The sequence below is a fragment of the Trematomus bernacchii genome, unplaced genomic scaffold (assembly GCF_902827165.1).
Source record: "Trematomus bernacchii unplaced genomic scaffold, fTreBer1.1, whole genome shotgun sequence".
NCBI classification, from domain to species: Eukaryota; Metazoa; Chordata; class Actinopteri; order Perciformes; family Nototheniidae; genus Trematomus; species Trematomus bernacchii.
The window spans coordinates 23109320-23121569 of NW_022988043.1; the positions used below are offsets into that span (position 1 = coordinate 23109320).

The window sequence follows — 12250 nt, forward strand, 5'->3', positions numbered from 1 at the left end:
CGTGGATGCTGGGAGGGGCCCGTAGACAATGGTTATGTACAGGGTCCAGAGTTTTGTGCGACGCCCCTGCATCAGATGTAGCGGGAGATGGGGGAACCAGGGGAGGATAAAGTGACACGGAGACGAGTTACGCACGAGACAAACAAATGGCAGGTTAGATGGAGATATCTGACATCTGAGCAGTGCCATCGCAGGAATATCCCTTTGTTCTAAATGTTTAAATCAGATGGATACGTGTACCCTACTGTACAAGGAATAGAATTTCTGTCATAATTCAGGAGAATTATCACATTATCATCGGTTTTATCAAAGAAGCCCTGAACCTAGACCTTGTTGTATCAAAACCAGCCTGTCCTTTGTGGGGATAACTGGTTTTAATGACTGTACATACTCAACATACTGTAATGCTCAAGAAGCACAGTGGCCTCCCCACAAACGCTGCAACACAAGAGAAAGGATCATAATCAGGTGAGATGGAGCTGTTTCTTTCTCTCTTGGATGCGTGAGAAGAATCTGTTTGGGCTTGATTTAAGTCCAGTTTATGACATGCACATCGACTCCCGCACTGGCAGCATTTCCAAAACCGTTTGACTGAGGGGCGGGGCTTATGCAGTGGAGGCTGATCTGTGAGCGCAGGTGTGTTGTGTTGGTTTTGTGTGGAGGCAGGGCTCTTGGCAGTGGCTTTGGTTGCTGCAGTGTGTGTGTGTGTGTGTGTGTGTGTGTGTGTGTGTGTGTGTGTGTGTGTGTGTGTGTGTGTGTGTGTGTGTGTGTGTGTGTGTGTGTGTGTGTGTGTGTGTGTGTGTGTGTGTGTGTGTGTGTGTGTGTGTGTGTGTGTGTGTGTGTGTGTGTGTGTGTGTGTGTGTGGTTCATGGGGAGTCCAGACAGAGTAGCAGTGTTGGGGGATCCTCTATGATCGTTTCCTCCTTCCCTCCAGGTTCCTGAAGTTGGAGGGCCTGATCTTCATCTCGGCGAACTCGATCGAGTGCTCGTGGCCCTTCCAGTGGAACCAGTTCACCCCCTGGGGAGGGACAAATGAGGTCAGTCACTATAGATACTAGTATCCCAGACCAACACACAGAGGTGAGAGAAGTACTCAGATCTTGTACTTCAGTAAAAGTAGAAGTACCAAATTGTAGGAATACTCTGTTACAAGTAAAAACTCTGCATTCAAAATGATGCTCAAGTAAAAGTACAAAAGTATTAGCATCTAAATATACTTAAAGTATCAAAAGTAAAAGTAGTCATTGTGCAGATTGGTCCATTTCAGAATAATATATATGATATGTTTTATAATGATTGATCATGAAAGTGTTCTCAAAGCTGGTAAAGGTGCAGCTAGTTTGAAGGACTTTGTATACTGCAGGGTAGCTTGTGAATTTACTCCAGGTGGAACTAAAGTCTGATTTAACACTTGATTATATTTCACATCATTCATCCAGATCTGTAAAGTAACTAAAGGTATTATATAAATGTAGTGGAGTAAAAGTACACCATTTACCTCTGAATTGTAGTGAGGTAAGGGTACAAAGTGAAATAAAATGTAAATACTCAAGTAAAGTACAAGTATCTCAAAATGGTACATATGTTCAGTACTTGAGTAAATGTACTCCACTGCTGACACATCCGGTTTGTCTCCTGTCTCTGGATCCCTTCAATTCATAAATGTCCCTCCTTACATGATCCTAACCCACATCCCTTCACCCCTCTTCCCATCTACCCCTTCATCCCTTCATCCATCCCTCATACCTTCATCCTTTCTACCCATCTCTTCATCCCTACATCCCTTCACCCCTCCTCCCATCTACCCCTTCATCCCTCCCTCTCCTCATCACTATATCCTCTCTACCTGTCTCCTGTCATCCCTTCCTATTCAACTTGTGCATCATTTTACAGTAAGTTTAAAACACTGGCATCAAAGTAAATTGTGTTTCTTGACTGGGACATTCAGTAATTTTTATAAATACTGTATAAAAAGAAATCAGTGGAAGTCCCTCAGCAATCAGTAAACCCCTAAGAAAGATTGCCAGAACCTGCTCTAGGACCCTCTGAATGACCATAGTACAGTATCTGTACCTTGCTGTGACTGTTGTCTCCATATCGTCCCATGAGGTTGACACGGTGGCAGTTCTTATACCAGAAGGCTCCCTTATAGGACAGGGCACAGTTGGTGACAGCGATGTCGTTGTCATGGTCGTAGGTGGAGAATGGCCGGCCGTGGTGGTAGGTCATAGAGTCCCCTGCACAGAGAACACAGACAGTAATGTTAGAGATGAAAATACTAACACTGGAAAACGCATGCACACGAGATACAGAGTTATATTCTAGTCTGTTGGAATATATTTTATTGCGTCACGATGAAGTAAGGAGTGTCATAGAAAACAGAATTAGTTAAAGGATGAGTTTTCAGAGTGATTTAATCCCACTGAGTAACATGTTCCTTTACTACCATGAGAACACACATTACATTACATTTAGCTGACGCTTTTATCCAAAGCGAGTTACAAATACCAATTACAGGGACATTCTCCCTGGAGTAACTAAGGACTACAGTAAGTGCCTTACTCAAGGGCACACTAGTGGTGGTGTTCCTGGCGGGATTTGAACTCACAACCTTCCGATCTTTAGCCCACCTCACTATCCATTAGACCACCACTATCCCATACAAACACACACACTTAAATGAATTCGGAAGAAATTAAAATCTAACGTAATGCTATAAATAAGCTATATCACAGTAGCATGGCTGCGCATCACTAATGTTTGGCGTGATGACCTATTGTAGTCTAATTTAGTCACCTGTACCACCGTTTTTTATGACACATGAGCTCCGGACATTCACAGTGGGGTGTTTGTATTTTATGTTGTAGAACAAAATGTGAACATCTCTTCAGCTTGTGTTAACCGCAGACCTTATTTCAGGATTCTAACCACAAAGGAACTGGAAGTGGTCAAATGCTAAGTCTTTTCCGGGTTTTAGGACTCATTACTGCACCACTCTTATTTGTGAGCTGTTTTAAAATAAGGAACTACTGTGTTTGGTACAGCAGAATAAGAGCTTTTTACCTGCTGTTCCGCTGTACCCTCCTACGTGGACCTTGTAGCGGCTCCGGGGTTCAGAGATGGAGAACTTGTCGTACTGAGCGAAGGCCGTCTCTCCCTTATCTCTCAGGTCCACTCGCAGCTCGTACGGACCCCCAACTGTGATCTTATGCAGGTTAGACAGGCCTGATAGAGAGAGAGGACATTATATACAAGATGGACGCACAACAAAGATAATAATGCAGGGATGGCTTTGATAAGATGTTATAATATCTAAGTGTGAATATTGATTAGGTGTATTTATTGATCCCATATTGGGAAATTGTTTTGTTATAGCACCATGTAAAATCCATTACATAGGACTTAAGAATATAATAAAATAAACGTTAACAGTTAATATACATATGAAAAATAGAAAGATAATTACCCAGAGTATCTATATATATCATGTAAAAATATACAGAGTAAGTGAGAAATACACTGTACTCGACCAACTACTATACTAAAACAAATTATAAGGAAGGAAGAAAAAAATGGATGAAGAGAAATGTCCAACCAGGCGTTCTGGGGCAGCATAGACAGGTCTTTTCTGTGTTAGAGGTTTACTCGCTACAGGGTGTACTTTGAGGGTTTTGACTCTGCAGACCGTTTACATGCAGAAAAAGCTACATAACACACAAGGGGACGGGTAATAACCAGAAAAGCATGACATGGGACCTTTAAGTGAATCAACTATGTAAAGAATATATATTATCACTGATACACTACATTTTATCCGGCCATATTGATATATGACCATGTCTTTGTGTGTCTTTGTTGAAATTACCCAGCCAGAATTCATCATTCATGTCTCCGAAGCCTGCTGTGTAATTCTTCCAGTTGCGGAAAAACTCCAGTCTACCACTCTGTCTGCGGAGGAAAACCTGAAATGGAAAACAACACCAGTTTAGTCCAAAAACTGTAAAACATGTTTTGTTTTGGTGACACCTTTTATGATTAGAAGGTGCATAAGGTCTTAGAACATTATTATTGAAGCCTACGATGGCCACCCCCATGCTCTATGTATAAAAATGGCTAACTATAACTGTTGCTGAAATGTTTGGGTTCACACGATTTACACAGATTTGCTGCCACATTTAAGCATTTGTTGACAACTCAAGAATTGATTAAATGATCAAAATTCTCCCCACTATGCCACATTAAGACACTAAGACCTTGAGGAACACCATATACCACAACATACCAAATGTATGGGACTCCAAGAGTGGTTAGGGACCCAAGCATAGAGACATTTCAACTCAAATACACCATTTTAGAAAGCGAATGTATAACTTCATACTGCATACAATAACTGAATTTGAAATCAGCATATTTACTCTAGCCTTGAGCTTGTGAGTCCTAAAGGGTTCAAGCTATATTCATTTTATTTTCTGTTGATTTGGTACATTAAACAAACTGTAAACCTAACATTGATATAAGAGGACCTTATAAAACTGTTATTGCTAACAGGTTAGAAAGTGGATTGTCAAACGGATGCCTATTAACACAGAAATAAATACAGGAACCCCCCCTAACTGATAAATGCTACACTATGTTCTTCAGCTAGTCTCTAACTGTATGGTCCCTGCTGAACAGGTAGAGTACAGTAAGTTTATAATATATTATCTCAAAATAGCTGCTGCTGAGGGTGATGAGAGCCGTGAGAGTGAACCAAAACCAAAGGATGAATGGAGTCAAAGGCTGAGCTCAGAGGAGCTGCAGCCAAAGATTATTCTCTGTAGGTCTACCTATGACTTTACACACAGTCAAATAATCCATTGGTAATATAGAAATATTGATTAGTGTAGCTTTAAATATGAACACAAATTGGACATATACAGTATGATGCTGTTAGCTGGTGACTTACGATCCATCCGCCTCCATCAGTCGCCATGTCGCAGTACACCTGCACGGGCTGGCTCTCATCTCCACCCAGGTAGATGGTGTACAGGTCTGAGGAGGTGTCACCATTCAGCAGGGCCTGGGAGCAGTCCCGGGGGTATCTGTACAGCACGCCAGCTACACACACACACACACACACACACACACACACACACACACACACACACACACACACACACACACACACACACACACACACACACACACACACACACACACACACACACACACACACACACACACACACACACACACACACACACACACACACACACACACACACACACACACACACACACACACACACACACACACACACACACACACACACACACACACACAATCTTTGATGAGGGACAGTGGGTGGTAAAATGTTGACTTGGAAGACCTGCCTCAGAGCAATAATATTAAACATATTAGGTTATATTTAATTGCTTTCAACTAACCTGATACAGTTATGTGAAATCTGCTGGCATAATACATTCAACTAAAGTCAACGTTTCAGTTTTTTCAATGCAGTGATTGACTGATTGCTTTTAGTATTTAGTATAGCAACATAGTACACCTACACATGGATTTAATCCCAAAGGAGCGCGCTACTTGTAGAACAAATTGAAGCTTATAAAACACACAAATAACTAGATATTTAAAAGAAAATTCCCGAATGCTTAATCCCAGCAGGAAGTCAATTTACACAAAACACTGACATAAAACAAGACACAGCATCTCCGAGGGCCAAGTACAGTTTAATAGAAAGAGTTTGTGTCCCAAACACACATTCTTGACCCAAAAGAAAATACCTCTGGTTTACCGTGATATTGCCCAAACATAAAAAGTGAACCACTCCGGCCAGAGGACCTTCTAAGGAGGGTTGACAGTACTAACAAAATACCAAAGTCAGAGAAAGGCTGCTTGCCTGCTGCAAAAACTCCTTAAAGTCAATGGGGTTTTATTTGCCCTTCCACTTCGTATCTTACAGTATTATAAATACACCGTTTGAAATGTGTTTTTAATAGAGCTGTGCAGTGTGTGCATGGGGTCACTCACTGGTGGTGAAGGTAGTGGTGATGACTCGGCTTCTCTTCGGCCCAGCGATGGCCTGCAGCTTGACGGAGTACTGTGTGGAGGCGCTGAGCTGAGCCATGTTATAGGACACCGCATTGGGACTCAAGACGACCTCCTGAAGGAGCAAACACGGTGAAACAGTTAGTTCCCAAACACATGTAGGACTCTGAGTGTAGTCCAGGATGTAGTCCAGGATGTGGAGTCGGGCGTGCACTCACCCGGATGGTGCCGTCCGCAGACTCAAAGCTCAGGATGTATCCGGTGATGTCGGCGCGCGGCGGCTTCCAGCTCAGCAGGCCGCTCTCCGTCTGGATGTTACTGCCAGCCAGGTCCTGAGGGGCGTCCACATCTAAAGAGACAACGCTTATATCTTACTGTCCATTTCTCGGTCAGCTTAACAGGACAGTGGCTGAAACGCACTAACTCGGCCCAAAACATTTCCTTAAGGAGAACGTTGCCTTAAAAAATTGAAATAAAATAGACCCCGGAAAGAAGCTCAAAACACAACGGAAATGGGCACACAGCTGGGACCGGAGCTCACTGAAAAAACTGAAACTTTGACTTTTATTAAATGCATGATGTCAACAGATTACACATAACTGAATTAGGTTAGTTGAAAGTAATAATATTATGTTTAAATACAAAGTATTAGGTTCAACTTAATATTATTGCTTTCAACTAACCTAATGCAGTTGTGATAACATGAAAGTCACGGTTTCAGTTTTTTCAGGGCTGTGTGCATCACTATTTACTTAGTGTCCCAGTTTCCGATTTGTTTGGGCCTTTTTGCAGCTTTTTTTATTCGCAGCTTTTTGTTTATGGAGCACTTTTAGTAAACGCTACGCATAGTTGTCAAGTTGGTGAAAACGTTTCTTAATTTCCATCTGTTTTGGCACATTTGAGTTGACATCGTTTTTGAAAATGCATTTCTCATAATGCAAGTGTTTTGGGCCGTTGTAGTGCGTTTGCTGTCATTTCTGTGATGTTACAAATGTTTTGATTCAGAATTGCAAAGGCAGTGCAGATAAAAGCCCAAAACATAATAGAGTAGACTAACATATTAAATAAACAGGCATGTCACACACAGATCAAATAAAGAATATATATAATATAAATACAATAATATGTATGGAAGTAGCAGCCAGTAGTAACATTATTATATTGTAAAAGTTAATTGTACATTGCACATACATTCAAGTTTAATTGATATAATTCACTGCAGTCAGTATATTTACAGTATATGAATCACATTCATCATGCACTTTTGTTTTGGATTGAGTTGCAGTTTTGATCTACAATGAAAAGTCTACTGGATGTAGTTGTTGAGTGATTTGATTGAAAGCAGTGGAGCTCATGGCAGCAGGCTCACCAGTGGTGAACTCTGTGGTGGTGGCTGCGCTCTTGGACAGGTCCCTCACAGCGTACACCTTCACAGTGTAGTGAGTGGCCGGGGTCAGGGAGGACATATCAAACTCCACCACGTTTCCTGACACACGCTCCATCACTGGAGCCACTGCAAACATACAGACAGAAAGACGGATTGTAAAATATGTCTCTGACAGAACCTTTTATTGATAGACATTTATGATCATGATTCAACAATCTGTATTCAGTTGAGGGTCTTTTTTATAAAGCATGTGTGTGTAATGTATGTGTGGGAGAATACAGGGATTTTAGCCTTTGGAGACCATTTACATGCACACAAACCTACACTACAGGAAAGGAAAACCCCCATAGGCATAATGAAGGCTTGTTTGAATTACAAATATTCTTTCTCATTATGATGATATTATTTATACCTATTTTCTGGTATCGTCCAACCTAACCAATACCAGAATATAATTTACAAATGGTGAGTAATAAAATAATCAATACAACTATTGTCATTAACTGTGTGAAGAGGTGCTTGAAGTCTCACATACTGTCTGTTGGGATTTGATCCTCTGCAGACCATTTACACCATTTGCACACAATCCTATATAACACACAAGGGAAAACCCCAAAAAGCATAATAGGGCCTCTTTAATAAACTTTAGAAAATATGCACACATCATACAGAGAGCATTCTCTACAGCAGAGTGGAACTGCTCACACTGAAAGTCTGCTTTATACATGTTAAATTATACACGCTCAGTCACGACCTTACTGACCAACGAGTCTGTCACAAAATAATAAACCCATGATCATTTCAATGGTCTCACAATGGCAGCTTGTGACTGGAAACAAAGAGATCTCAACTGCATTGATTTACTCTTTTTTGGCATGTGAAGATCTCAGAACACTATTATTTCTACAGCAATATAACAGTAAAGTATAATTGGTATCTTTATAATCACAGATAGTACCCATACATGTTTAGTCTGCATCGCATAGATGCATGTGTGTCAGTGTGTGCATACCTGAGTCTGCGCTGTAGGTGATGACGTAGCCGTCCACAGTAGCGATGGCAGGCTGCCAGAGAAGCAGAGCCTCAGAGTCTGTGATGTTGACTGCAGTCAGACCCCGGGGCTTATCCAGAGCTGTCCCCCCCCCATACACACACACACACACACACACACACACACACACACACACACACACACACACACACACACACACACACACACACACACACACACACACACACACACACACACACACACACACACACACACACACACACACACACACACACTTTTTGTTAATTAGAGTTTATGTAATCAGTAACCGGATCTAGTTATCACAATGTAAAAGTCAAGTAATGTTACTTTTGGATTACATAAAGATAGAAAAAGAACAATTTCAAAGATAACTTTTTACTTAAGTCTATTAGAAAAAATCTAACAATGTAACAGAAGAAAATAAAAATGAAGATATCATGTTCAAACACATAACTACATAGGGTAAGAGTATACAGTTACTTTTTTGTAATCTTGTTACATAAACCCGTTACACGTATTCTGTTACTTCCCAGAGTGTTTCCATATCAGTCGTACCTGTGGTGACGCTGTCCGATCCAGGCTCACTCTCCCTTTGACCCTTGACAGAGACCACAGTGACCTCGTAGGTGACCCCGGGCGTCAGGTTGGACAGCACAGTGTGAGCCTCAGAGCCTTCCACGGTCAGCGTCTTAGCATTACCTGCAAGTCCAAACACAGGTCAGCAAACATCAGAAGGCTCAACCTTCACATCTCACAGTACAGCCTGAGGACCTAGGCGTTTTGCACTCATGTGGAGAGGAGGATACATCCATTTTTTTCCAAATCGTTTTTCTAGTGTCTCTTTTAATTTTGTAATAAAGTACAGAAAATATGGAATGTAAACATTATCATAAATGTCCAAATAATGGTTGTGTTTGTAAGCCTTGAGTCCTTTCAGCAGTTACTATAATTATATAAGCAGTGTTGTGAGGGTTACTTCAAAATTGTATTCTGTTACGATAACTAGTTACCTGTAAAAAACAAATGGAATCAGTAACCTAATCTGAGTATAAAGATAATGTAACCTGAATGTAACTTTCCGTTACTTTTGGATTACCTCAAAATCGAATGCAATGAAAATAGATAAAAGAGAACATACATTTCAATACAATGTTTTTTACTAAAGTGTGTTATGTAAGACAAGAGAATAATGTAACCTTAGAAAAGAAGAAACCAAGATCTTTAGGATCAGAAATGTGTCCTATGCTCAAGAGATTTTATTGATAGGAAATAAAATGCTCTATTTAGTTTTTTTAAGTAACATTGTTACTGCTAGTAATCCCCCATTTAAAAAAATATATACCAGTAATCTGATTACTTATTTGTTTATGTAACTGTAAGGGGGATACAGTTACCTTTTCTTTCTGATTACTATTTGAACACCATTTTAGGGCCAGTTAGGGTACTGAGAGCAGATATTGTTGTTACCATTACCTTCAGCATCACAACTGTAGAATAGATGGTTGATAATGAATAACTATTAGGCATTATAGCTCTGTATTTGAAAAGAAAATGTTGAGGAATGACTTTGATAAATAAAATAATAACTTACTAATATTATCGTACTACATCAGATTAATGTCGCTATGGAACTGCAAATGTACTTCCATTATAATGACTCCAGTACCTTCCGAAAAGGGAGGTCTGCATGGATATAAATTGATATTTAAAACCTGTTCAATCTGCCACACTTTTTGTTGGGTCATATCTTTCTCTGTTGCCTGGCAACTTATAAGGAACTTGACATTTATGGGTTAATAGAACCTACTTAAAAAAAAAACCACTTCATTATAATGGATGCTGGATCTGAAGGGGACATGACGTTTTTCTTTCAGAGTGAAAAAGATTATGGTGATTATTTCCATTTGCTCTGGACCCCCCACTCCACTCTTCAGTAGAGGTACCTAAAAGTAGTCAGCAGGGGGCAAGAGCAGTCTATCATTAGAAGAGGAGTTTGCCCTGCAGAAGATGTAGGGGTAACCTGAGAATGTCCATACTGGCCATAAAGTTACTCATACGTTTATGCTGATTCAAAATCAGTTTATTGGCGGAAGTTGTAGCTGGTAAAAGTATTCTGCTCAGGAGCGTCTTTGTCTGTAAATGCTTACTTTCTTCACTTTCATGTTAACAGTGTTGTTCCAGTAGTGTCTGGGTGTTACTGACCTCCATGAGCCGGCACATACGTGACCTTGTAGCTGTCCACCCGAGCCCTGGGGACCACCCAGTGAACCGTGGCGGACGTGTCAGTGACATCAGAGAAGCGGATACCCTTGGGTGAGCCCAGGTCTGACAAACACACACAATAAAGGATTAGTTAACATGTGTGCCACTGGAGAGAACTGTAAACAAAACATACAGTATGCAACACATCACTCAAGACATTTACATATAGCGTAGGTGTTTTCTGCTTCACAATTAAAAGCAGACAAAGGAAAAACACATTGACATGTTATTGAAAGGCACTTGTTAAAGCGAAAGAGAGCATGTGTAAGAGCCAGCAGTTTAACAGACAGAGGGTCCGGGGAGGCCCGGGCTCACAGACACACACACACACCCTTCCTGGCTAACAGCGAGCCACAGTATCTCGCGTGACAGACCTGAAGAGATTAACTTGCCCCCATTTCATGGCAACACAAAAGTGAAACATGCGCCACGCAACCCAAGAGTAAAGCCTTCCCCCAGGGAGGACACAAACACACATTTACAAAGAGCGACCCCGACGCAGTGAATGACAACATTTGGGAGGGCGAGCGGACAGAGACGAGACAATGAAAGGAGCAGATGAAATGTCCTTACTTCTGAAGGCCTTGTCTCTAGTGTTTGGGATGCTGCTATGCTGATGATACCATGAATTATATTATTTAAATAATGGGTAAGCATCTGCAGCATTTAGATCATCATGGGATACCAATTTGCCAATTAAAAGTGGAAAAAAGTGATTTTAACCCAAAAATAACACAAAGCTTCTGACACAATAGTCATAATGAAACCTGATTATTTTCTATAAATATCCCTTTATTGTTTTGTCAAATTGCAGTGTGGACGAATACAGTGCTGTTATGCCTTGTGACGAGGTTAGTATACAAAGAGGCCAAATGATACCATACCAGATACAACGACATTTAACATTGACCACGCTGACAACACCGGTAGACAGTTTTAGTTCTGATTTCTCCTTTCCATCCTTTCTGCTTGTACCTGTTATCACCTCCTCCATTACAGACTTGGAGGGTCTTCCCAAAAAGAGCCCAAAGATTTGGATTTCGTAATCGGTGTCCTCTGTGAGATCTGTGATGTTTGTGCTCCGCTCATCGCCCCCCAGCACCAGCTCTCTGGGTTGGCCTGGCTCGACCTGGCTCACCATTATGACAAAGGTGTCGAAGGCGTCCTCTTCAGCCACCCAGGCCAGCTTAAAGCTCTCAGGGCCGACATCGGACACGAGGAGAGCCTGCACCTCTGGCTCTGCCTCTGAGTGACAGGGGGAAGTCAGATTCTCCTCTGTGAAACTAAGGAGTGCTTTGACATTTGAGGAACATGGAAGCCAAAGAATGTGTACCAGTCTATGTGTAAATGCCAGCATTGTTATATGGAAGCGCAGCATCAGGCAAGAGTTTTACTGCGATGTGGTGAAAAACATAGAAGGAAGAAAAGAACTTCAGCCCCCAATGTGAAGGTTGTTAGTTCACTAGTCTATCAAAGCCACTGGGTTAGTAAGACAATTCATATTGTCATGACATTTGAGAAGA

General features: G+C 41.2%; 1 protein-coding gene across 1 annotated transcript in view; it reads right to left on the bottom strand.

The window, feature by feature from the left end:
- Window positions 1-785: 785 nt before the first annotated feature.
- tnc (tenascin C) overlaps window positions 786-12250 on the bottom strand; it is a 68104-nt gene continuing 56639 nt past the window's right edge. The window contains exons 12-23 of the mRNA XM_034118203.1: window positions 11703-11972; window positions 10668-10790; window positions 9021-9164; window positions 8445-8564; window positions 7415-7558; window positions 6264-6394; window positions 6028-6160; window positions 4946-5097; window positions 3866-3962; window positions 3064-3225; window positions 2074-2237; window positions 786-1018 (exon numbers count right to left, since the gene is read on the bottom strand). Coding sequence (XP_033974094.1) covers window positions 908-1018; window positions 2074-2237; window positions 3064-3225; window positions 3866-3962; window positions 4946-5097; window positions 6028-6160; window positions 6264-6394; window positions 7415-7558; window positions 8445-8564; window positions 9021-9164; window positions 10668-10790; window positions 11703-11972 — 1751 coding nt within the window. The 3' untranslated portion in view covers window positions 786-907. The remainder of the gene's footprint in view (window positions 1019-2073; window positions 2238-3063; window positions 3226-3865; window positions 3963-4945; window positions 5098-6027; window positions 6161-6263; window positions 6395-7414; window positions 7559-8444; window positions 8565-9020; window positions 9165-10667; window positions 10791-11702; window positions 11973-12250) is intronic.